Source organism: Diprion similis, chromosome 8, assembly GCF_021155765.1.
Source record: "Diprion similis isolate iyDipSimi1 chromosome 8, iyDipSimi1.1, whole genome shotgun sequence".
NCBI classification, from domain to species: Eukaryota; Metazoa; Arthropoda; class Insecta; order Hymenoptera; family Diprionidae; genus Diprion; species Diprion similis.
Genome location: NC_060112.1, coordinates 5880099 through 5902295, shown reverse-complemented (window position 1 = coordinate 5902295; position 22197 = coordinate 5880099). Strand labels below are relative to the sequence as shown.

The following is a 22197-nucleotide window of genomic DNA, read 5'->3' as shown; positions in this document are numbered from 1 at the left end:
GCAGCCAATGAGAGCATTTTGATGCCGCTGCATCCAGCTGTTTGCTGCACGTGAAAAAGCAGCTTTATTACGGCGTTGTCTGTGATTACGGCTTCTGCCTGGCGAACAGGCCGAGCTACGATATGAATAGGTATAGATGAAAACAAACTGTAAGGTTATGCGCGCTAAACGATGGATAAGAAAATGATAAATCAGAAAGAGTATTTGAAGAAATACCTATCATCCGGCAAGGATAAAAAGAAGATTAAAAAAAAGAAACCCAAAATCGGGTCTCAAACGTAAGTGTTATCTTGTATGACTGTTTGATCAAGCAATAATGCGCTTATTATTAGGTTAGGTCGCAATAACCCCAAATAGAATTACCACGATTTTAAAATCGATTGCGCAATAATATCCATTCATTTTGGTTTACTTTCTCCAGTGTTACAATTATTGATGATGACATTGATCTCAAAAATATGAGAGCAATTGAAGATGGCGAATTCGACATTTACAACAATACGGAAGATGGACCACAAATCGCTGGTATTGTCGACGAACGTGGTCCGGTTGATTTCTCCGACAAGAAAAGGTGGAAAATTATAACAGACGACATTGATGGAGATATAACTGTGACGAGCATCGACAGAAATGAGAAGATATCTGAGGCGACAAGCCAGTCAAGTAGAATACCTGCTTCCAACCCCAGAAATCGTTCTCCTTCTGACGATGGTAAAGGGAGACCACCTCTGAGGCAAAGAAATGATTCAGATCAGGAAGAACCTGGCCGTAAGACATTATCTTCGAAGAAACGCCGTCAATGTTCTGTTTCTAACCCGAATGAAAAGCCGCCTGCTTTGGAGGACATTGACTTCAGTCCACCTCGGAGAGTAGAAAAAAACGATGACTTGGAAGAGTCCAGTCGCCGTAGGAAATCTTTCAAAAAAAAACAAAGACGAGCAGTTTCCAGTCCTGCAAGAAATTCCTCAGGTTCTGAAAACAGCGACATTAGTCCACCTCGCAGGGCCAGAAAAAATTCTGATTCAGACGAAACTAGGTGCAAGAAATCTTCTAAGAAGAAACCGCGGGTTGAAAATCTTTCCAACTCTGAGGACAGTGACTGCAGCCCACCTCGAAGAGTCCAGAGGAACTCTAATTTGGATGAATATAGTCACAGAAAATCAACCAAAAAACGACGCAGCGCTGTCTCGCCGAATTCTGAGGACAATGACTTAAGTGTGCCTCGGAGGGTCAGAAAAGTCTCAGACTCAGATCTTAGCCCACCCAGACATTCAAAGGCTGAAAGACTTGATTCTAGTAGTAAACATTCGAAAACACATGAAAATTCGTTCCGAAGTTCACGACATGATAAGTATGACAATAGGACTTCTAAAGCATCTCCATCTGTAGGTTTTGATTCTTCACGATCTAGAGGAAAAGATGATTACAAATTAGAGAAGCGTAGAAATAGGAGTAATTCATTAGAACATGAGAGAAGTAATCGACAGTCGAGAAAAGACAGAACGAAATTGACCAGCAGGAGAAGAAAGGAGGGTGATAAAGAACGGTCATTATCACCTCGGGATAGGCAACGAAATAGCAAAAAAAGAGGCGCAAATAAGCATTCCAGAAAGGATGAAGATGATTCGACACCTGATTTGAGTCCACCTAGGGAGGCTCAAACGAATCTTGAAGATTTGGATCCAGAGTCCAAGCCTTTACAAAACACTACTAAAAATTATCAAGAGGTGCCTATTGATTTTGACATGATCTCTCCATTGCATTGCAAATTGCTTTTCTTATTCGATAATTTAATAAATTTGTACTAGAATGATTCGAGATCTTTATTATCTGACAAAGATACGAATTTTTATTCTCAGATGAGTGAGGAGACAACTGGTTTTGGGCAGGCTCCAATCTTTCGTGATCGTAAAACTGGGAGAAAACGAGACTTTGCAGCAGAAAGACGCGACAAAGAAGCGAAGGATGAAAAGCGAAAAGAATTGGAGGATAAATATGCTCAGTGGGGAAGAGGGTATGTTTTTCTGTGGATATGTTGATATTATGACCACATCATATTTACTGAGCTACGTATTATCGTTGTCTACGCAAATATTTGAGTTTATAAGTTTTTACATTACCTAAGTAACCTTAGAACCTTCAATTAACGCATACAATCTTATTTATAGTTTGAAGCAAGTTGAGGACCACAAAGAAAAGCTGGACAGAGATTTGTACGAGATGAGTAAACCCCTGGCGAGGTACGCGGACGACGCGGATTTGGAGCGAGAACTCAAAGCACAGGAAAGAGAAGGGGATCCAATGCTAGCTTACATAAAACGGAAGCAGATTAAAGAGGGAAAACAGGAGCCAGGTATTGAAAGAAAAAATGACACATCTGTGCCAAATGCAATCGTATTTTAGATAGCAGTCTAAACCCAATTATTCTGAATATGAAATTTCAGAAAAACCGAAGTACCAAGGACCCTTCATGCCCAATCGTTTTGGCATTCGACCAGGATATCGTTGGGATGGTGTAGATCGGAGTAACGGTTATGAGAAGAAGTGGTTCGATGCACAAAATGCGAGGAAGGCAGTACAGGAAGAAGCATATAAATGGAGTACCGCTGACATGTAGTGAATAAATGTACATATATAAAATTTTTCCTGATACATCAATCAGATTCGCTCGTTTCAAATTTCGTAGATATGCAACCTGTACCTTGGAACTCGCGTCAAGAAATTTCTATTTCTTACGGTACTCATCAATCGGGAATAAATTATGTCAGTTAATATAAGTATTTTTTATCTTAGGGGAGAATAAAGTTTAAAATTATTGGAATTCAATGAATAAAGAAATGCCTAATATTTTTAATATGTATTTATTCATTTTACGATTTACGGATAAATATAAATACAAAGAAAAACCTGTCAATATCTGTGGTTTATCGGTCAGTAAAGAAGGAAATCTGTCAGATGTTCGGGGGTGTAGTACTATGATCAGTTTTTACCGATCGAAAAACTTTTTTGTTTCATGTGAAACTAATAAGGCCCGGAAATGTGTTCCTGTATTGTGGTAATTCAATTACAGGAATACATTTCTTGGCATCAGTATCGCGTGAAACGAAACTTTTTTTCGATAGTTGTATTTGGCATTGCATTTAGATATTTTTACATCGGTAATGCGCAGGCTTTGATGATCATCAAAACAAGTAACATTTAACGCGGTCGGTAAAAACTGACTATAACATTCTCTTAATGAGTCAGACGGGTGAAAGGTAGGGTCAACGGTACAATCAGAACCTAGGAAACTGTGACCAGTTAGTCGGTGTGTCATGTTTCTGCTCTGGTGATCTGGCGGTCTGTCAAATGTCAGGCTTGTGAAAAAAGTATCCGTATTAAATTGAGCAAACGATTTGAGCAGCCTTCCACGTGTGAATAAATATATCTGTAATAGGATACATATTTAATTTCGATGATATTTAGGAAGAGCGTTTCTTTCTTTTATATACTTGTACTTTGTTTTCACCCATCCGCGATCAGTTGCATTCCCACGTTATCTCGAGGATTGATGTAGGACGGTTTGACAGTATAAATTCTCAACCACTTACGACCGTTACTCAATCGCACTTGTAAACCTTGAATCTTGACTGATGCACTTGTTTTATCCTATGAAAAGGACAAAAGAAAATCCATGAATTAACGTACGATTAACAACTATTCGGAATCCTCAGGTATATTATAGTTTGTTTACTGTTCTTTATTCAAATATCTGACATATGAGCTCACATCTGTATATCGTAAGTCTTTGTGGTATACAAGCAATAAATAAATGATGGAATGTTTTTCGTTGAAGGTAAAGCGTATGGAAAATGCTGGCCCCGGAAACAGGGTCAACGAACTCAGACACAGTAAATATTCATGGGAAAAATGAGAAACTTCCCCTTATTACGGGAAGGGGAATTTTCCAGAGGCTCGGTGGACTTTTCAGTTTTGGAAGATCATCTCAAACTGTGAGCGATGGGTATGTGGAATTTGGAACTTTGGGTCCGCAGCCAGGTCGGACCCTGGGTACCTTTGCCGGTGTTTTCAGCCCTGTCACCCTCTCCATGTTCAGTGCCTTGGTATTTATCCGAATAGGTAAAATTTTCCACACAATATCGAAATACTTGTCAAATGATTTCCAAGCGCATCTATCTGGTTTCAATTGTTTGCCTTGAATTTTCAGGCTACATTGTTGGAAATGCTGGTCTACTCGTTACGCTTACTCAATTTGTCATTGCGTATGGAATTTTAGTCTTCACAGTCGCCTCTGTTTGCGCAATTTCAACAAATGGTGCCGTTGAGGGGGGTGGAGCGTATTGTATCCTTGCCTGTAGAATAATTTATGTCTTCAAGATCAAAGCATTGCCGACCAATGTTCGTGTAGTACAATTTAGCAGCTATTACTTTTCCAATTCTCTTGATCAGTCATGATCAGCAGAACACTGGGTCCAGAGTTTGGCGGTTCAATTGGGACTCTGTTCTTCATGGCGAATATCGTTTCCAGTGCACTTTGTATATCTGGGTTCGCCGAAGGTTTAGTGGAAAATTTCGGACCCTCGGGTTACCTGATTGGCCAGAATCCTATTTTACCAGATGGCAGATGGTGGAGATTTCTGTATTGTTCTGTTGTGAATACTGCAAACTTATTTGTCTGTTTGATCGGTGCAACTATGTTTGCAAAAACAAGTGCGGTCATATTAGCCATTGTCTGCATTTGTCTGGGCAGTGTATTCATCAGTTTTTTCGCACAAGGTCAAAGTGAGGTAAATTTTTGAATTGATTTAGCATTACGTTAGAACAGTTTATTTTTCTCTTTGGAATACTTATTCAATTAAATCTGTTGCCAATTTTTTGACACGCTTCAAAGCAAGCCTGCTGATCCACAAGCTTCTTGGTACTATACATACCCGTTATTGCCATCCTATATTGCTTACAGTCTTGGACATTCCATGTTTATTATTCAATCAATGATCAGTTAAGCTCAAAAAATAAGCAAGCAATAATGTCGGTTGTTATTTATTAATTGCAAATCACTGGGTGTTGACATTGAGAAATTGTTGTAAACTAAAAATATTTTTTACAACATTCAAATTTTAAACAAACAAATATTTTCAATATCTAGGAAAACATTGGCGTAGCATACAATGTTTTCTATTTCGTTCACAGTTTGCGTTGGAAATAGCATCGAAGACTGCATGTCTTATGATCATAAATTCCGACATGGAAAAAGGCTACAATAAGCCTGAGATTCGACAAGATCTCACAGACATACAGGCTTAATGCAAAGGTGAGTTGTCATTCAAATGACGCTTCATCTCAATCATGTCTCAAAAATGTACGAGTAAATTTGAACGGGCTACAACTGTGATCTTGGTACAGAAATTGTTTTAGGCTCCCCCAGTGCATGAGTCAATAGTCGTCCTGACATTTAGTATGTATGCCAACAAGAACTGTAATACAAAATGTGGGACGGCCCAAATAATTTATGTTGATATAGCTCACTTAATTTAAGTTTAATATTAGTAGTTTGGCTAAGAGGAAAGAGAAGTTGAATGTATCAGATCATCGAATTATTCAGAAAAATATACTTTCATTATTTATCCGTTAGTATAATATAGAGCATAAACTTGAATTTATTATATTCATTAATGATTATTCCATATACTGCATGCAATTGGTTCACAAACAATGTGAATATTTCAAACAGGCTTGCTTTGAATGCTAATTAGCTTTTTTGTAGTATCGCTTGATATTTGTTAATAGTACAAAGTTTAGTAATGCGTTGCTATGGAATAGATTTACTATTCTAAATTCTATCTTATAAAAAAAATTTATATCGTTTTTTGCCTTTAATTAAATTTTATCATTACCAGTCATTGACTTAGCCGGTTTTTAGGTGCCAATACCAGCTGCAAATACCCTGGTTCAAAATGCTACATATCACGTAAATGGAACGTACACAGGTCTGCTCTCTACCACCTTGATAGAAAATCTTTATACCAATTACACGGCTGATTACACAAGTAATGGTAAAGTCGTTGACTTTGCAAGTGTTTTTGGTGTGTTATTCAGTGGAGTAACAGGAATAATGGCTGGAGCGAACATGAGTGGTAATAAAAGAGTTTTTCTCGTTGTGATTATGTGAAACAAGAACACAATAACTGAATGCCAAGTGAAAAATGCGTTCTTTTTTTACACTAAAAATACTTCTAATACCAGATTATGTGTCCTAAGGTGAACTGAAAAATCCGGCGAAAAATATACCAAGGGGAACCTTATCTGCAGTGTTGTTCACATTTATATGCTACATCTTGCTGTCAATACTTACTGCCGCGACGAGCAGTAGATTTTTATTGCAAAACAATTTTATTTATCTAATGCCCATCAATCTCTGGCCGCCATTTGTAGCGATCGGTATTTTGACCGCCACATTCAGTGCTGGACTGAGTAACTTGATTGGTTCGAGCAGAGTGTTGGAAGCACTGGCAAAGGACAATGTTTTTGGTGAGAAATAAGATTATATTCACAGTGATGAAGAATACGGCATTCATCAATTGGAAAACTCTTTCTAGGTTCGGGTTTGAATTATATTTTGTACGGAACGTGGCATGGAAATCCGATCAGTGCCGTTCTCACCTCCTGGCTTTTGGTCCAAATTATTCTGCTCGTTGGATCGCTGAATACAATTGCCCAGATTAATTCAGTCCTCTTCTTGCTTAGCTATTTGGCAACCAACTTGGCGTGCTTGGGACTTGAGCTAGCCAGTGCTCCAAACTTTAGGTAAAATCAAATGAAATGTTATTTTCTATTTTTCCTGTTTATCTAAATTTTAATTTCAATCCATATATTTCGCTTTCAGGCCAACTTTCAACTATTTTACCTGGTATACCGCTACCGTAGGACTCTTGGGAACATTGATAATGATGTTTGTGATAAACAGCATCTACGCGTCAAGCAGTATAATACTTTGTTTAATTTTAGTCATAGTACTGCACCTGTTCTCTCCCAGCAAAAACGCACCATGGGGCAGCATATCGCAGGCTCTCATATTCCACCAAGTCAGAAAGTACTTATTGATGTTGGACTCGCGCAAGGATCACGTCAAGTTTTGGCGTCCTCAAATGCTCTTGATGATAGCCTCGCCAAGGTCGGCCTGTCCACTGATCGATTTTGTAAACGATTTGAAAAAGGGAGGTTTATATGTCATCGGACACGTTAAAGTTGGACAATTCTTCGCACAGAGGACCGACCCGACAATAGAAGAATATCCGCACTGGTTGAGCCTAGTCGATCACATGAAAGTTAAGGCATTTATAGAATTGACCATTGCGCCGAGTGTTCGCGAAGGATTGCATCAGCTCATTCGCCTCTCAGGTATGGGGGCCATGAAACCGAACACGATTATACTCGGATTTTATGACCAGGAAGAGCCTCGGGATTTTTTTCAAAACTCGCAATACGCCACATCCATGTTTGACAGCTCTGTTGCATCGACTACTGTTAAAGTATTCCCACTCAGAGACATGGGCACCGAGAGAACTGTTGATCAAGTACAATATGTTAAAATGTGTCTTGATGTCCTCAAAATGAAGAAAAACTTATGCCTCTGCAGAAGCTTCCATTTGCTAGACAAATCAAGTATCAACAAGTGAGTAACCACAGAGTCTTTGCACTGTGAAATTTGTTTCGCTGTCTCACTTATTTCATTCACCTTTTACGATTGTTATACCTTTTTACAGAAGTTCGAATTTGAAATACATCGATGTCTGGCCAGTGAATTTCTTGCAACCATCCGACCAAGATCCTTTCGACACTTCGTCTTTGTTCATGCTGCAGTTGGCCTGCATAATCAACATGGTGCCGGTGTGGAAAAACTTACACCTCAGAGTGTTTCATTGTGAAACAATGCAGAACCACTCAATTTTGAACGTGGCTGAATCATTTGGATCAACATCGAGCGAGTTTCCGAACTCACTGAACGAGCGTAAATTGAGAGAACTTTTGAACATGTTACGTATTTCAGCATCCATAAACCAAGTCTTGGAATGGTCAAGGCTACTTGACGAATTGCAGAGTAATGGTTCGGCAGGGTTTCAATCATCTGACAGCGACTATCCGTCTACCATGGATCAAAGGGAAGGCGTGGCCAACAATATACCCGAATCTTACTTATCCAGGTTTGAACTAGAACAAAATGAATCACATGATGCAATAGCACAATCATATTTTCTTTGAAGTGTTGATTATAATACACTTGATTTATTATTTTGAACAATCATTCCAACTGTTGTTCATACACCAGAAATAATAGCACTAAAATCTAATCACTTTCCAGTGTCAACAAGCTGATACGGCAAAATTCAGCAAACACGGCAGTAGTTTTTATTTACCTTCCGCCACCACCTGACTCCAGCACCAGAGACGAGAAAGAAATCTACCCCCAGTACCTTCATTCGCTGTCTTTGTTGACAACGAACTTACCACCAACAATTCTGATCCATGGACTTAATGCTGTAACATCAACAACTTTATAAGCACAAGTTTTACGTAAATATCTGTGATTTGGTAACTGAGATACCTTGATTGACGTAATTGAATATGGTATTCTAGATAGTAAAATTGAACATTGAATAATGACAGGTAAGGAGTATTTGAAGGCAACCGACAATGATCGATTGTTGCATTAGTTGTTAGAGAAAATAATTTTACAACCCAATTTTCAGGTATTGTATTTACAGAATATAAGAAACTTGTAATATTTTAATACATCTAATTTGGAAACTATTAATTGCACAGTTTTTTACGTTGAGCACCCATGACTTAAATTTTAACTGTGCAAGTTTTATAATTCTTATACCTTAGTCAATAGGATAATGCTATGGTCTCTGAAACGCCCTTGCAGCGCGATTTTCGAGTAGGGAAAGAATGTCCTTTGGACTTTATTCATAAGTTTGTCAATAGAAAAACGCTTGGTTACGTGTAGTTTGAACTCATTGGAAACAGAGCATCAGAGTTAAGACCGTAAATCGAAAGACTTCGATGGTGATTTTTCAGCTGATGGTTCTACGATATTTCTGATGCCCGTTCTTAATTCCTTGGAGTCCAATCAGTTCACAAGAGGTTAGTTGACTCAATTCTGAGTCGAATAATTCTGATCTAGTGAGAAGTATTCATTTTCCGGTTATATCTGGCGTCCATTTTTTGTTGACTTAGAAAAACGCTGCAATCAATTCATTCGAATGTTACGTCGACGTAATTTTGCGAGAGAAATCGATTGAGCGCAGTCCCAATACGCTGCGAGCAACGGATCGAAAGTTACAGCCAAAAAACTGCAGATTTCCATCGTCATTTCTCTGCTGTTGGTCTTACGCTTTTTCTAATGTGTTTTTTGAGTTCCTGGGGTTCCAATTAGCCAAGAAACGGTCGTACAAATCAATTCGGAGACCAGAAATTTTCGGCTCCAAAAATCGCAAAAAAAGTAAGGCTAACCCCTTTGGATTTTTGGCGAAAATTTCGACGACTTTTGAAAGTGCTGCAATTAATTCTTTAGGGCACTATTCCGACGTAATTTTGCGAGAGAAATCGATTGAGCGCAGTCCCAATACGCTGCGAGCAACGGATCAAAAGTTACAGCCAAAAAACTGCAGATTTCCATCGTCATTTCTCTGCTGTTGGTCTTACGCTTTTTCTAATGTGTTTTTTGAGTTCCTGGGGTTCCGTTTAGCCAAGAAACGGTCATACAAATCAATTCGGAGGCCAGGAATTTTCGGCTCCAAAAATCGCAAAAAAAGTAAGGCTAACCCCTTTGGATTTTTGGCGAAAATTTCGACGACTTTAAAAAGTGCTGCAATTAATTCTTTAGGGTACTATTCCGACGTAATTTTGCGAGAGAAATCGATTGAGCGCAGTCCCAATACGCTGCGAGCAACGGATGAAAAGTTACAGGCAAAAAACTGTAGATTTCTATCGTTATTTCTCTGCTGTTGGTCCTACGCTTTTTTGAATGTGTTTTTTGAGTTCCTGGGGTTCCAATTAGCCAAGAAACGGTCATACAAATCAATTCGGAGACCAGAAATTTTCGGCTCCAAAAATCGCAAAAAAAGTAAGGCTAACCCCTTTGGATTTTTGGCGAAAATTTCGACGACTTTGAAAAGTGCTGCAATCAATTCTTTGGGGCACTATTCCGACGTAATTTTGCGAGAGAAATCGATTGAGCGCAGTCCCAATACGCTGCGAGCAATGGATCAAAAGTTACAGGCAAAAAACTGCAGATTTCCATCGTCATTTCTCTGCTGTTGGTCCTACGCTTTTTCTAATGTGTTTTTTGAGTTCCTGGGGTTCCAATTAGCCAGGAAACGGTCATACAAATCAATTCGGAGACCAGAAATTTTCGGCTCCAAAAATCGCAAAAAAAGTAAGGCTAACCCCTTTGGATTTTTGGCGAAAATTTCGACGACTTTGAAAAGTGCTGCTATTAATTCTTTAGGGCACTATTCCGACGTAATTTTGCGAGAGAAATCGATTGAGCGCAGTCCCAATACGCTGCGAGCAACGGATCAAAAGTTACAGCCAAAAAACTGCAGATTTCCATCGTCATTTCTCTGCTGTTGGTCGTACGCTTTTTCTAATTTGTTTTTTGAGTTCCTGGGGTTCCGTTTAGCCAAGAAACGGTCATACAAATCAATTCGGAGACCAGAAATTTTCGGCTCCAAAAATCGCAAAAAAAGTAAGGCTAACCCCTTTGGATTTTTGGCGAAAATTTCGACGACTTTGAAAAGTGCTGCAATTAATTCTTTAGGGCACTATTCCGACGTAATTTTGCGAGAGAAATCGATTGAGCGCAGTCCCAATACGCTGCGAGCAACGGATCAAAAGTTACAGGCAAAAACTGTAGATTTCTATCGTCATTTCTCTGCTGTTGGTCCTACGCTTTTTTGAATGTGTTTTTTGAGTTCCTGGGGTTCCAATTAGCCAAGAAACGGCCATACAAATCAATTCGGAGACCAGAAATTTTCGGCTCCAAAAATCGAAAAAAAAGGAAGGCTAACCCCTTTGGATTTTTGGCGAAAATTTCGACGACTTTGAAAAGTGCTGCAATCGATTCTTTGGGGCACTATTCCGACGTAATTTTGCGAGAGAAATCGATTGAGCGCAGTCCCAATACGCTGCGAGCAACGGATCAAAAGTTACAGGCAAAAAACTGCAGATTTCCATCGTCATTTCTCTGCTGTTGGTCCTACGCTTTTTCTAATGTGTTTTTTGAGTTCCTGGGGTTCCAATTAGCCAAGAAACGGTCATACAAATCAATTCGGAGACCAGAAATTTTCGGCTCCAAAAGTCGCAAAAAAAGTAAGGCTAACCCCTTTGGATTTTTGGCGAAAATTTCGACGACTTTGAAAAGTGCTGCAATTAATTCTTTAGGGCACTATTCCGACGTAATTTTGCGAGAGAAATCGATTGAGCGCAGTCCCAATACGCTGCGAGCAACGGATCAAAAGTTACAGCCAAAAAACTGCAGATTTCCATCGTCATTTCTCTGCTGTTGGTCTTACGCTTTTTCTAATGTGTTTTTTGAGTTCCTGGGGTTCCGTTTAGCCAAGAAACGGTTATACGAATCAATTCGGAGACCAGAAATTTTCGGCTCCAAAAATCGCAAAAAAAGTAAGGCTAACCCCTTTGGATTTTTGGCGAAAATTTCGACGACTTTGAAAAGTGCTGCAATTAATTTTTTAGGGCACTATTCCGACGTAAATTTGCGAGAGAAATCGATTGAGCGCAGTCCCAATACGCTGCGAGCAACGGATCAAAAGTTACACGCAAAAAACTGCAGATTTCCATCGTCATTTCTCTGCTGTTGGTCCTACGCTTTTTATAATGTGTTTTTTGAGTTCCTGGGGTTCCGTTTAGCCAAGAAACGGTCATACGAATCATTTCGGAGACCAGAAATTTTCGGCTCCAAATATCGCAAAAAAAGTAAGGCTAACCCCTTTGGATTTTTGGCGAAAATTTCGACGACTTTGAAAAGTGCTGCAATTAATTCTTTCGGGCACTATTCCGACGTAATTTTGCGAGAGAAATCGATTGAGCGCAGTCCCAATACGCTGCGAGCAACGGATCAAAAGTTACAGGCAAAAAACTGTAGATTTCCATCGTCATTTCTCTGGTGTTGGTCCTACGCTTTTTTGAATGTGTTTTTTGAGTTCCTGGGGTTCCAATTAGCCAAGAAACGGTCATACAAATCAATTCGGAGACCAGAAATTTTCGGCTCCAAAAATCGCAAAAAAAGTAAGGCTAACCCCTTTGGATTTTTGGCGAAAATTTCGACGACTTTGAAAAGTGCTCAAATTAATTTTTTAGGGCACTATTCCGACGTAATTTTGCGAGAGAAATCGATTGAGCGCAGTCCCAATACGCTGCGAGCAACGGATCAAAAGTTACAGCCAAAAAACTGCAGATTTCCATCGTCATTTCTCTGCTGTTGGTCCTACGCTTTTTCTAATGTGTTTTTTGAGTTCCTGGGGTTACAATTAGCCAAGAAACGGTCATACAAATCAATTCGGAGACCAGAAATTTTCGGCTCCAAAAATCGCAAAAAAAGTAAGGCTAACCCCTTTGGATTTTTGGCGAAAAATTCGACGACTTTGAAAAGTGCTGCAATTAATTCTTTAGGGCACTATTCCGACGTAATTTTGCGAGAGAAATCGATTGAGCGCAGTCCCAATACGCTGCGAGCAACGGATCAAAAGTTACAGCCAAAAAACTGCAGATTTCCATCGTCATTTCTCTGCTGTTGGTCTTACGCTTTTTCTAATGTGTTTTTTGAGTTCCTGGGGTTCCGTTTAGCCAAGAAACGGTCATACAAATCAATTCGGAGGCCAGAAATTTTCGGCTCCAAAAATCGCAAAAAAAGTAAGGCTAACCCCTTTGGATTTTTGGCGAAAATTTCGACGACTTTGAAAAGTGCTGCAATTAATTCTTTAGGGCACTATTCCGACGTAATTTTGCGAGAGAAATTGATTGAGCGCAGTCCCAATACGCTGCGAGCAACGGATCAAAAGTTACAGCCAAAAAACTGCAGATTTCCATTGTCATTTCTCTGCTGTTGGTCTTACGCTTTTTCTAATGTGTTTTTTGAGTTCCTGGGGTTCCGTTTAGCCAAGAAACGGTCATACGAATCATTTCGGAGACCAGAAATTTTCGGCTCTAAAAATCGCAAAAAAAGTAAGGCTAACCCCTTTGGATTTTTGGCGAAAATTTCGACGACTTTGAAAAGTGCTGCAATTAATTCTTTAGGGCACTATTCCGACGTAATTTTGCGAGAGCAATCGATTGAGCGCAGTCCCAATACGCTGCGAGCAACGGATCAAAAGTTACAGGCAAAAAACTGTAGATTTCTATCGTCATTTCTCTGCTGTTGGTCCTACGCTTTTTTGAATGTGTTTTTTGAGTTCCTGGGGTTCCAATTAGCCAAGAAACGGTCATACAAATCAATTCGGAGACCAGAAATTTTCGGCTCCAAAAATCGCAAAAAAAGTGAGGCTAACCCCTTTGGATTTTTGGCGAAAATTTCGACGACTTTGAAAAGTGCTGCAATCAATTCTTTGGGGCACTATTCCGACGTAATTTTGCGAGAGAAATCGATTGAGCGCAGTCCCAATACGCTGCGAGCAACGGATCAAAAGTTACGGGCAAAAAACTGCAGATTTCCATCGTCATTTCTCTGCTGTTGGTCCTACGCTTTTTCTAATGTGTTTTTTGAGTTCCTGGGGTTCCAATTAGCCAAGAAACGGTCATACAAATCAATTCGGAGACCAGAAATTTTCGGCTCCAAAAATCGCAAAAAAAGTAAGGCTAACCCCTTTGGATTTTTGGCGAAAATTTCGACGACTTTGAAAAGTGCTGCAATTAATTCTTTAGGGCACTATTCCGACGTAAATTTGCGAGAGAAATCGATTGAGCGCAGTCCCAATACGCTGCGAGCAACGGATCAAAAGTTACACGCAAAAAACTGCAGATTTCCATCGTCATTTCTCTGCTGTTGGTCCTACGCTTTTTCTAATGTGTTTTTTGAGTTCCTGGGGTTCCAATTAGCCAAGAAACGGTCATACAAATCAATTCGGAGACCAGAAATTTTCGGCTCCAAAAATCGCAAAAAAAGTAAGGCTAACCCCTTTGGATTTTTGGCGAAAATTTCGACGGCTTTGAAAAGTGCTGCAATTAATTCTTTAGGGCACTATTCCGACGTAATTTTGCGAGAGAAATCGATTGAGCGCAGTCCCAATACGCTGCGAGCAACGGATCAAAAGTTACAGGCAAAAAACTGTAGATTTTCATCGTCATTTCTCTGCTGTTGGTCCTACGCTTTTTTGAATGTGTTTTTTGAGTTCCTGGGGTTCCAATTAGCCAAGAAACGGTCATACAAATCAATTCGGAGACCAGAAATTTTCGGCTCCAAAAATCGCAAAAAAAGTAAGGCTAACCCCTTTGGATTTTTGGCGAAAATTTCGACGACTTTGAAAAGTTTTGCAATTAATTTTTTAGGGCACTATTCCGACGTAATTTTGCGAGAGAAATCGATTGAGCGCAGTCCCAATACGCTGCAAGCAACGGATCAAAAGTTACAGCCAAAAAACTGCAGATTTCCATCGTCATTTCTCTGCTGTTGGTCCTACGCTTTTTCTAATGTGTTTTTTGAGTTCCTGGGGTTCCAATTAGCCAGGGAACGGTCATACAAATCAATTCGGAGACCAGAAATTTTCGGCTCCAAAAATCGCAAAAAAAGTAAGGCTAACCCCTTTGGATTTTTGGCGAAAATTTCGACGACTTTGAAAAGTGCTGCAATTAATTCTTTAGGGCACTATTCCGACGTAATTTTGCGAGAGAAATCGATTGAGCGCAGTCCCAATACGCTGCGAGCAACGGATCAAAAGTTACACGCAAAAAACTGCAGATTTCCATCGTCATTTCTCTGCTGTTGGTCCTACGCTTTTTCTAATGTGTTTTTTGAGTTCCTGGGGTTCCAATTAGCCAAGAAACGGTCATACAAATCAATTCGGAGACCAGAAATTTTCGGCTCCAAAAATCGCAAAAAAAGTAAGGCTAACCCCTTTGAATTTTTGGCGAAAATTTCGACGACTTCGAAAAGTGCTGCAATTAATTCTTTAGGGCACTATTCCGACGTAATTTTGCGAGAGAAATCGATTGAGCGCAGTCCCAATACGCTGCGAGCAACGGATCAAAAGTTACAGCCAAAAAACTGCAGATTTCCATCGTCATTTCTCTGCTGTTGGTTTTACGCTTTTTCTAATGTGTTTTTTGAGTTCCTGGGGTTCCGTTTAGCCAAGAAACGGTCATACGAATCAATTCGGAGACCAGAAATTTTCGGCTCCAAAAATCGCAAAAAAAGTAAGGCTAACCCCTTTGGATTTTTGGCGAAAATTTCGACGACTTTGAAAAGTGCTGCAATTAATTCTTTAGGGCACTATTCCGACGTAATTTTGCGAGAGAAATCGATTGAGCGCAGTCCCAATACGCTGCGAGCAACGGATCAAAAGTTACAGCCAAAAAACTGCAGATTTCCATCGTCATTTCTCTGCTGTTGGTCTTACGCTTTTTCTAATGTGTTTTTTGAGTTCCTGGGGTTCCGTTTAGCCAAGAAACGGTCATACGAATCAATTCGGAGACCAGAAATTTTCGGCTCCAAAAATCGCAAAAAAGTAAGGCTAACCCCTTTGGATTTTTGGCGAAAATTTCGACGACTTTGAAAAGTGCTGCAATTAATTCTTTAGGGCACTATTCCGACGTAAATTTGCGAGAGAAATCGATTGAGCGCAGTCCCAATACGCTGCGAGCAACGGATCAAAAGTTACACGCAAAAAACTGCAGATTTCCATCGTCATTTCTCTGCTGTTGGTCCTACGCTTTTTCTAATGTGTTTTTTGAGTTCCTGGGGTTCCAATTAGCCAAGAAACGGTCATACAAATCAATTCGGAGACCAGAAATTTTCGGCTCCAAAAATCGCAAAAAAAGTAAGGCTAACCCCTTTGGATTTTTGGCGAAAATTTCGACGGCTTTGAAAAGTGCTGCAATTAATTCTTTGGGGCACTATTCCGACGTAATTTTGCGAGAGAAATCGATTGAGCGCAGTCCCAATACGCTGCGAGCAACGGATCAAAAGTTACAGGCAAAAAACTGTAGATTTCCATCGTCATTTCTCTGCTGTTGGTCCTACGCTTTTTTGAATGTGTTTTTTGAGTTCCTGGGGTTCCAATTAGCCAAGAAACGGTCATACAAATCAATTCGGAGACCAGAAATTTTCGGCTCCAAAAATCGCAAAAAAAGTAAGGCTAACCCCTTTGGATTTTTGGCGAAAATTTCGACGACTTTGAAAAGTGCTGCAATTAATTCTTTAGGGCACTATTCCGACGTAATTTTGCGAGAGAAATCGATTGAGCGCAGTCCCAATACGCTGCGAGCAACGGATCAAAAGTTACAGGCAAAAACTGTAGATTTCTATCGTCATTTCTCTGCTGTTGGTCCTACGCTTTTTTGAATGTGTTTTTTGAGTTCCTGGGGTTCCGTTTAGCCAAGAAACGGTCATACGAATCAATTCGGAGACCAGAAATTTTCGGCTCCAAAAATCGCAAAAAAAGTAAGGCTAACCCCTTTGGATTTTTGGCGAAAATTTCGACGACTTTGAAAAGTGCTGCAATTAATTCTTTAGGGCACTATTCCGACGTAATTTTGCGAGAGAAATCGATTGAGCGCAGTCCCAATACGCTGCGAGCAACGGATCAAAAGTTACAGCCAAAAAACTGCAGATTTCCATCGTCATTTCTCTGCTGTTGGTCCTACGCTTTTTTGAATGTGTTTTTTGAGTTCCTGGGGTTCCAATTAGCCAAGAAACGGTCATACAAATCAATTCGGAGACCAGAAATTTTCGGCTCCAAAAATCGCAAAAAAAGTAAGGCTAACCCCTTTGGATTTTTGGCGAAAATTTCGACGACTTTGAAAAGTTTTGCAATTAATTTTTTAGGGCACTATTCCGACGTAATTTTGCGAGAGAAATCGATTGAGCGCAGTCCCAATACGCTGCAAGCAACGGATCAAAAGTTACAGCCAAAAAACTGCAGATTTCCATCGTCATTTCTCTGCTGTTGGTCCTACGCTTTTTCTAATGTGTTTTTTGAGTTCCTGGGGTTCCAATTAGCCAGGGAACGGTCATACAAATCAATTCGGAGACCAGAAATTTTCGGCTCCAAAAATCGCAAAAAAAGTAAGGCTAACCCCTTTGGATTTTTGGCGAAAATTTCGACGACTTTGAAAAGTGCTGCAATTAATTCTTTAGGGCACTATTCCGACGTAATTTTGCGAGAGAAATCGATTGAGCGCAGTCCCAATACGCTGCGAGCAACGGATCAAAAGTTACACGCAAAAAACTGCAGATTTCCATCGTCATTTCTCTGCTGTTGGTCCTACGCTTTTTCTAATGTGTTTTTTGAGTTCCTGGGGTTCCAATTAGCCAAGAAACGGTCATACAAATCAATTCGGAGACCAGAAATTTTCGGCTCCAAAAATCGCAAAAAAAGTAAGGCTAACCCCTTTGAATTTTTGGCGAAAATTTCGACGACTTTGAAAAGTGCTGCAATTAATTCTTTAGGGCACTATTCCGACGTAAATTTGCGAGAGAAATCGATTGAGCGCAGTCCCAATACGCTGCGAGCAACGGATCAAAAGTTACACGCAAAAAACTGCAGATTTCCATCGTCATTTCTCTGCTGTTGGTCCTACGCTTTTTCTAATGTGTTTTTTGAGTTCCTGGGGTTCCAATTAGCCAAGAAACGGTCATACAAATCAATTCGGAGACCAGAAATTTTCGGCTCCAAAAATCGCAAAAAAAGTAAGGCTAACCCCTTTGGATTTTTGGCGAAAATTTCGACGGCTTTGAAAAGTGCTGCAATTAATTCTTTAGGGCACTATTCCGACGTAATTTTGCGAGAGAAATCGATTGAGCGCAGTCCCAATACGCTGCGAGCAACGGATCAAAAGTTACAGGCAAAAAACTGTAGATTTCCATCGTCATTTCTCTGCTGTTGGTCCTACGCTTTTTTGAATGTGTTTTTTGAGTTCCTGGGGTTCCAATTAGCCAAGAAACGGTCATACAAATCAATTCGGAGACCAGAAATTTTCGGCTCCAAAAATCGCAAAAAAAGTAAGGCTAACCCCTTTGGATTTTTGGCGAAAATTTCGACGACTTTGAAAAGTTTTGCAATTAATTTTTTAGGGCACTATTCCGACGTAATTTTGCGAGAGAAATCGATTGAGCGCAGTCCCAATACGCTGCAAGCAACGGATCAAAAGTTACAGCCAAAAAACTGCAGATTTCCATCGTCATTTCTCTGCTGTTGGTCCTACGCTTTTTCTAATGTGTTTTTTGAGTTCCTGGGGTTCCAATTAGCCAGGGAACGGTCATACAAATCAATTCGGAGACCAGAAATTTTCGGCTCCAAAAATCGCAAAAAAAGTAAGGCTAACCCCTTTGGATTTTTGGCGAAAATTTCGACGACTTTGAAAAGTGCTGCAATTAATTCTTTAGGGCACTATTCCGACGTAATTTTGCCAGAGAAATCGATTGAGCGCAGTCCCAATACGCTGCGTGCAACAGATCAAAAGTTACAGGCAAAAAACTGTCGATTTCTATCGTCATTTCTCTGCTGTTGGTCCTACGCTTTTTTGAATGTGTTTTTTGAGTTCCTGGGGTTCCAATTAGCCAAGAAACGGTCATACAAATCAATTCGGAGACCAGAAATTTTCGGCTCCAAAAATCGCAAAAAAAGTAAGGCTAACCCCTTTGGATTTTTGGCGAAAATTTCGACGACTTTGAAAAGTGCTGCAATTAATTCTTTAGGGCACTATTCCGACGTAATTTTGCGAGAGAAATCGATTGAGCGCAGTCCCAATACGCTGCGAGCAACGGATCAAAAGTTACAGGCAAAAACTGTAGATTTCTATCGTCATTTCTCTGCTGTTGGTCCTACGCTTTTTTGAATGTGTTTTTTGAGTTCCTGGGGTTCCGTTTAGCCAAGAAACGGTCATACGAATCAATTCGGAGACCAGAAATTTTCGGCTCCAAAAATCGCAAAAAAAGTAAGGCTAACCCCTTTGGATTTTTGGCGAAAATTTCGACGACTTTGAAAAGTGCTGCAATTAATTCTTTAGGGCACTATTCCGACGTAATTTTGCGAGAGAAATCGATTGAGCGCAGTCCCAATACGCTGCGAGCAACGGATCAAAAGTTACAGCCAAAAAACTGCAGATTTTCATCGTCATTTCTCTGCTGTTGGTCTTACGCTTTTTCTAATGTGTTTTTTGAGTTCCTGGGGTTCCGTTCAGCCAAGAAACGGTCATACGAATCAATTCGGAGACCAGAAATTTTCGGCTCCAAAAATCGCAAAAAAAGTAAGACTAACCCCTTTGGATTTTTGGCGAAAATTTCGACGACTTTGAAAAGTGCTGCAATTAATTCTTTAGGGCACTATTCCGACGTAATTTTGCGAGAGAAATCGATTGAGCGCAGTCCCAATACGCTGCGAGCAACGGATCAAAAGTTACACGCAAAAAACTGCAGATTTCCATCGTCATTTCTCTGCTGTTGGTCCTACGCTTTTTCTAATGTGTTTTTTGAGTTCCTGGGGTTCCAATTAGCCAAGAAACGGTCATACAAATCAATTCGGAGACCAGAAATTTTCGGCTCCAAAAATCGCAAAAAAAGTAAGGCTAACCCCTTTGAATTTTTGGCGAAAATTTCGACGACTTTGAAAAGTGCTGCAATTAATTCTTTAGGGCACTATTCCGACGTAAATTTGCGAGAGAAATCGATTGAGCGCAGTCCCAATACGCTGCGAGCAACGGATCAAAAGTTACACGCAAAAAACTGCAGATTTCCATCGTCATTTCTCTGCTGTTGGTCCTACGCTTTTTCTAATGTGTTTTTTGAGTTCCTGGGGTTCCAATTAGCCAAGAAACGGTCATACAAATCAATTCGGAGACCAGAAATTTTCGGCTCCAAAAATCGCAAAAAAAGTAAGGCTAACCCCTTTGGATTTTTGGCGAAAATTTCGACGGCTTTGAAAAGTGCTGCAATTAATTCTTTAGGGCACTATTCCGACGTAATTTTGCGAGAGAAATCGATTGAGCGCAGTCCCAATACGCTGCGAGCAACGGATCAAAAGTTACAGGCAAAAAACTGTAGATTTCCATCGTCATTTCTCTGCTGTTGGTCCTACGCTTTTTTGAATGTGTTTTTTGAGTTCCTGGGGTTCCAATTAGCCAAGAAACGGTCATACAAATCAATTCGGAGACCAGAAATTTTCGGCTCCAAAAATCGCAAAAAAAGTAAGGCTAACCCCTTTGGATTTTTGGCGAAAATTTCGACGACTTTGAAAAGTTTTGCAATTAATTTTTTAGGGCACTATTCCGACGTAATTTTGCGAGAGAAATCGATTGAGCGCAGTCCCAATACGCTGCAAGCAACGGATCAAAAGTTACAGCCAAAAAACTGCAGATTTCCATCGTCATTTCTCTGCTGTTGGTCCTACGCTTTTTCTAATGTGTTTTTTGAGTTCCTGGGGTTCCAATTAGCCAGGGAACGGTCATACAAATCAATTCGGAGACCAGAAATTTTCGGCTCCAAAAATCGCAAAAAAAGTAAGGCTAACCCCTTTGGATTTTTGGCGAAAATTTCGACGACTTTGAAAAGTGCTGCAATTAATTCTTTAGGGCACTATTCCGACGTAATTTTGCCAGAGAAATCGATTGAGCGCAGTCCCAATACGCTGCGTGCAACAGATCAAAAGTTACAGGCAAAAAACTGTCGATTTCTATCGTCATTTCTCTGCTGTTGGTCCTACGCTTTTTTGAATGTGTTTTTTGAGTTCCTGGGGTTCCAATTAGCCAAGAAACGGTCATACAAATCAATTCGGAGACCAGAAATTTTCGGCTCCAAAAATCGCAAAAAAAGTAAGGCTAACCCCTTTGGATTTTTGGCGAAAATTTCGACGACTTTGAAAAGTGCTGCAATTAATTCTTTAGGGCACTATTCCGACGTAATTTTGCGAGAGAAATCGATTGAGCGCAGTCCCAATACGCTGCGAGCAACGGATCAAAAGTTACAGGCAAAAACTGTAGATTTCTATCGTCATTTCTCTGCTGTTGGTCCTACGCTTTTTTGAATGTGTTTTTTGAGTTCCTGGGGTTCCGTTTAGCCAAGAAACGGTCATACGAATCAATTCGGAGACCAGAAATTTTCGGCTCCAAAAATCGCAAAAAAAGTAAGGCTAACCCCTTTGGATTTTTGGCGAAAATTTCGACGACTTTGAAAAGTGCTGCAATTAATTCTTTAGGGCACTATTCCGACGTAATTTTGCGAGAGAAATCGATTGAGCGCAGTCCCAATACGCTGCGAGCAACGGATCAAAAGTTACAGCCAAAAAACTGCAGATTTTCATCGTCATTTCTCTGCTGTTGGTCTTACGCTTTTTCTAATGTGTTTTTTGAGTTCCTGGGGTTCCGTTCAGCCAAGAAACGGTCATACGAATCAATTCGGAGACCAGAAATTTTCGGCTCCAAAAATCGCAAAAAAAGTAAGACTAACCCCTTTGGATTTTTGGCGAAAATTTCGACGACTTTGAAAAGTGCTGCAATTAATTCTTTAGGGCACTATTCCGACGTAATTTTGCGAGAGAAATCGATTGAGCGCAGTCCCAATACGCTGCGAGCAACGGATCAAAAGTTACAGGCAAAAAACTGTAGATTTCCATCGTCATTTCTCTGCTGTTGGTCCTACGCTTTTTTGAATGTGTTTTTTGAGTTCCTGGGGTTCCAATCAGCCAAGAAACGGTCATACAAATCAATTCGGAGACCAGAAATTTTCGGCTCCAAAAATCGCAAAAAAAGTAAGGCTAACCTGTACTTGGAGCAATATTGTATATTGTGTACACCAACGATCTGTGCAAAATGAAAATAGAATCAGAAATGATAGCCTATGCAGATGACACGGTAATAATAACGACAGGAAATGACTGGAAGGAGGTTTATAGAAAAGCGAACACGGATATGGCAAAAATAAAGAGGTGGCTAGACAATCACAAACTAACCCTGAATGGGAACAAAACT

At 40.1% G+C, this 22197-nt stretch overlaps 2 protein-coding genes across 2 annotated transcripts; both read left to right on the top strand.

Annotated features, from left to right (window-relative positions):
- The first annotated feature begins 108 nt into the window (after positions 1–108).
- LOC124409257 (BUD13 homolog) lies at positions 109–2637 on the top strand. The gene is made up of 5 exons (XM_046886765.1): positions 109–278; positions 422–1727; positions 1860–2014; positions 2169–2353; positions 2445–2637. The coding sequence occupies exons 1-5, from the start codon at positions 172–174 to the stop codon at positions 2615–2617; spliced, it is 1926 nt and encodes a 641-aa protein (XP_046742721.1). The 5' UTR covers positions 109–171; the 3' UTR covers positions 2618–2637.
- A 515-nt stretch (positions 2638–3152) lies between these two features.
- LOC124408826 (solute carrier family 12 member 9) lies at positions 3153–8719 on the top strand. Its single transcript, XM_046886062.1, has 10 exons — positions 3153–3713; positions 3836–4119; positions 4208–4342; positions 4450–4787; positions 5921–6134; positions 6259–6528; positions 6597–6804; positions 6884–7672; positions 7764–8201; positions 8360–8719. Exons 2-10 carry the CDS (start codon positions 3852–3854, stop codon positions 8556–8558), a joined length of 2859 nt encoding a protein of 952 aa, XP_046742018.1. The 5' UTR covers positions 3153–3713; positions 3836–3851; the 3' UTR covers positions 8559–8719.
- Positions 8720–22197: the final 13478 nt, after the last annotated feature.

Coding starts and splice junctions, on each gene's coding strand:
- LOC124409257 (XM_046886765.1), top strand. CDS start 172: ATGGATAAGAAAATGATAAATCAGAAAGAGTATTTGAAGAAATACCTA. Junction 2,015..2,168: donor TATGCTCAGTGGGGAAGAGG/GTATGTTTTTCT, acceptor TCTTATTTATAG/TTTGAAGCAAGTTGAGGACC. Junction 2,354..2,444: donor AGAGGGAAAACAGGAGCCAG/GTATTGAAAGAA, acceptor ATGAAATTTCAG/AAAAACCGAAGTACCAAGGA.
- LOC124408826 (XM_046886062.1), top strand. CDS start 3,852: ATGCTGGCCCCGGAAACAGGGTCAACGAACTCAGACACAGTAAATATT. Junction 4,120..4,207: donor CTTGGTATTTATCCGAATAG/GTAAAATTTTCC, acceptor TTGAATTTTCAG/GCTACATTGTTGGAAATGCT. Junction 6,135..6,258: donor GGCTGGAGCGAACATGAGTG/GTAATAAAAGAG, acceptor ATGTGTCCTAAG/GTGAACTGAAAAATCCGGCG.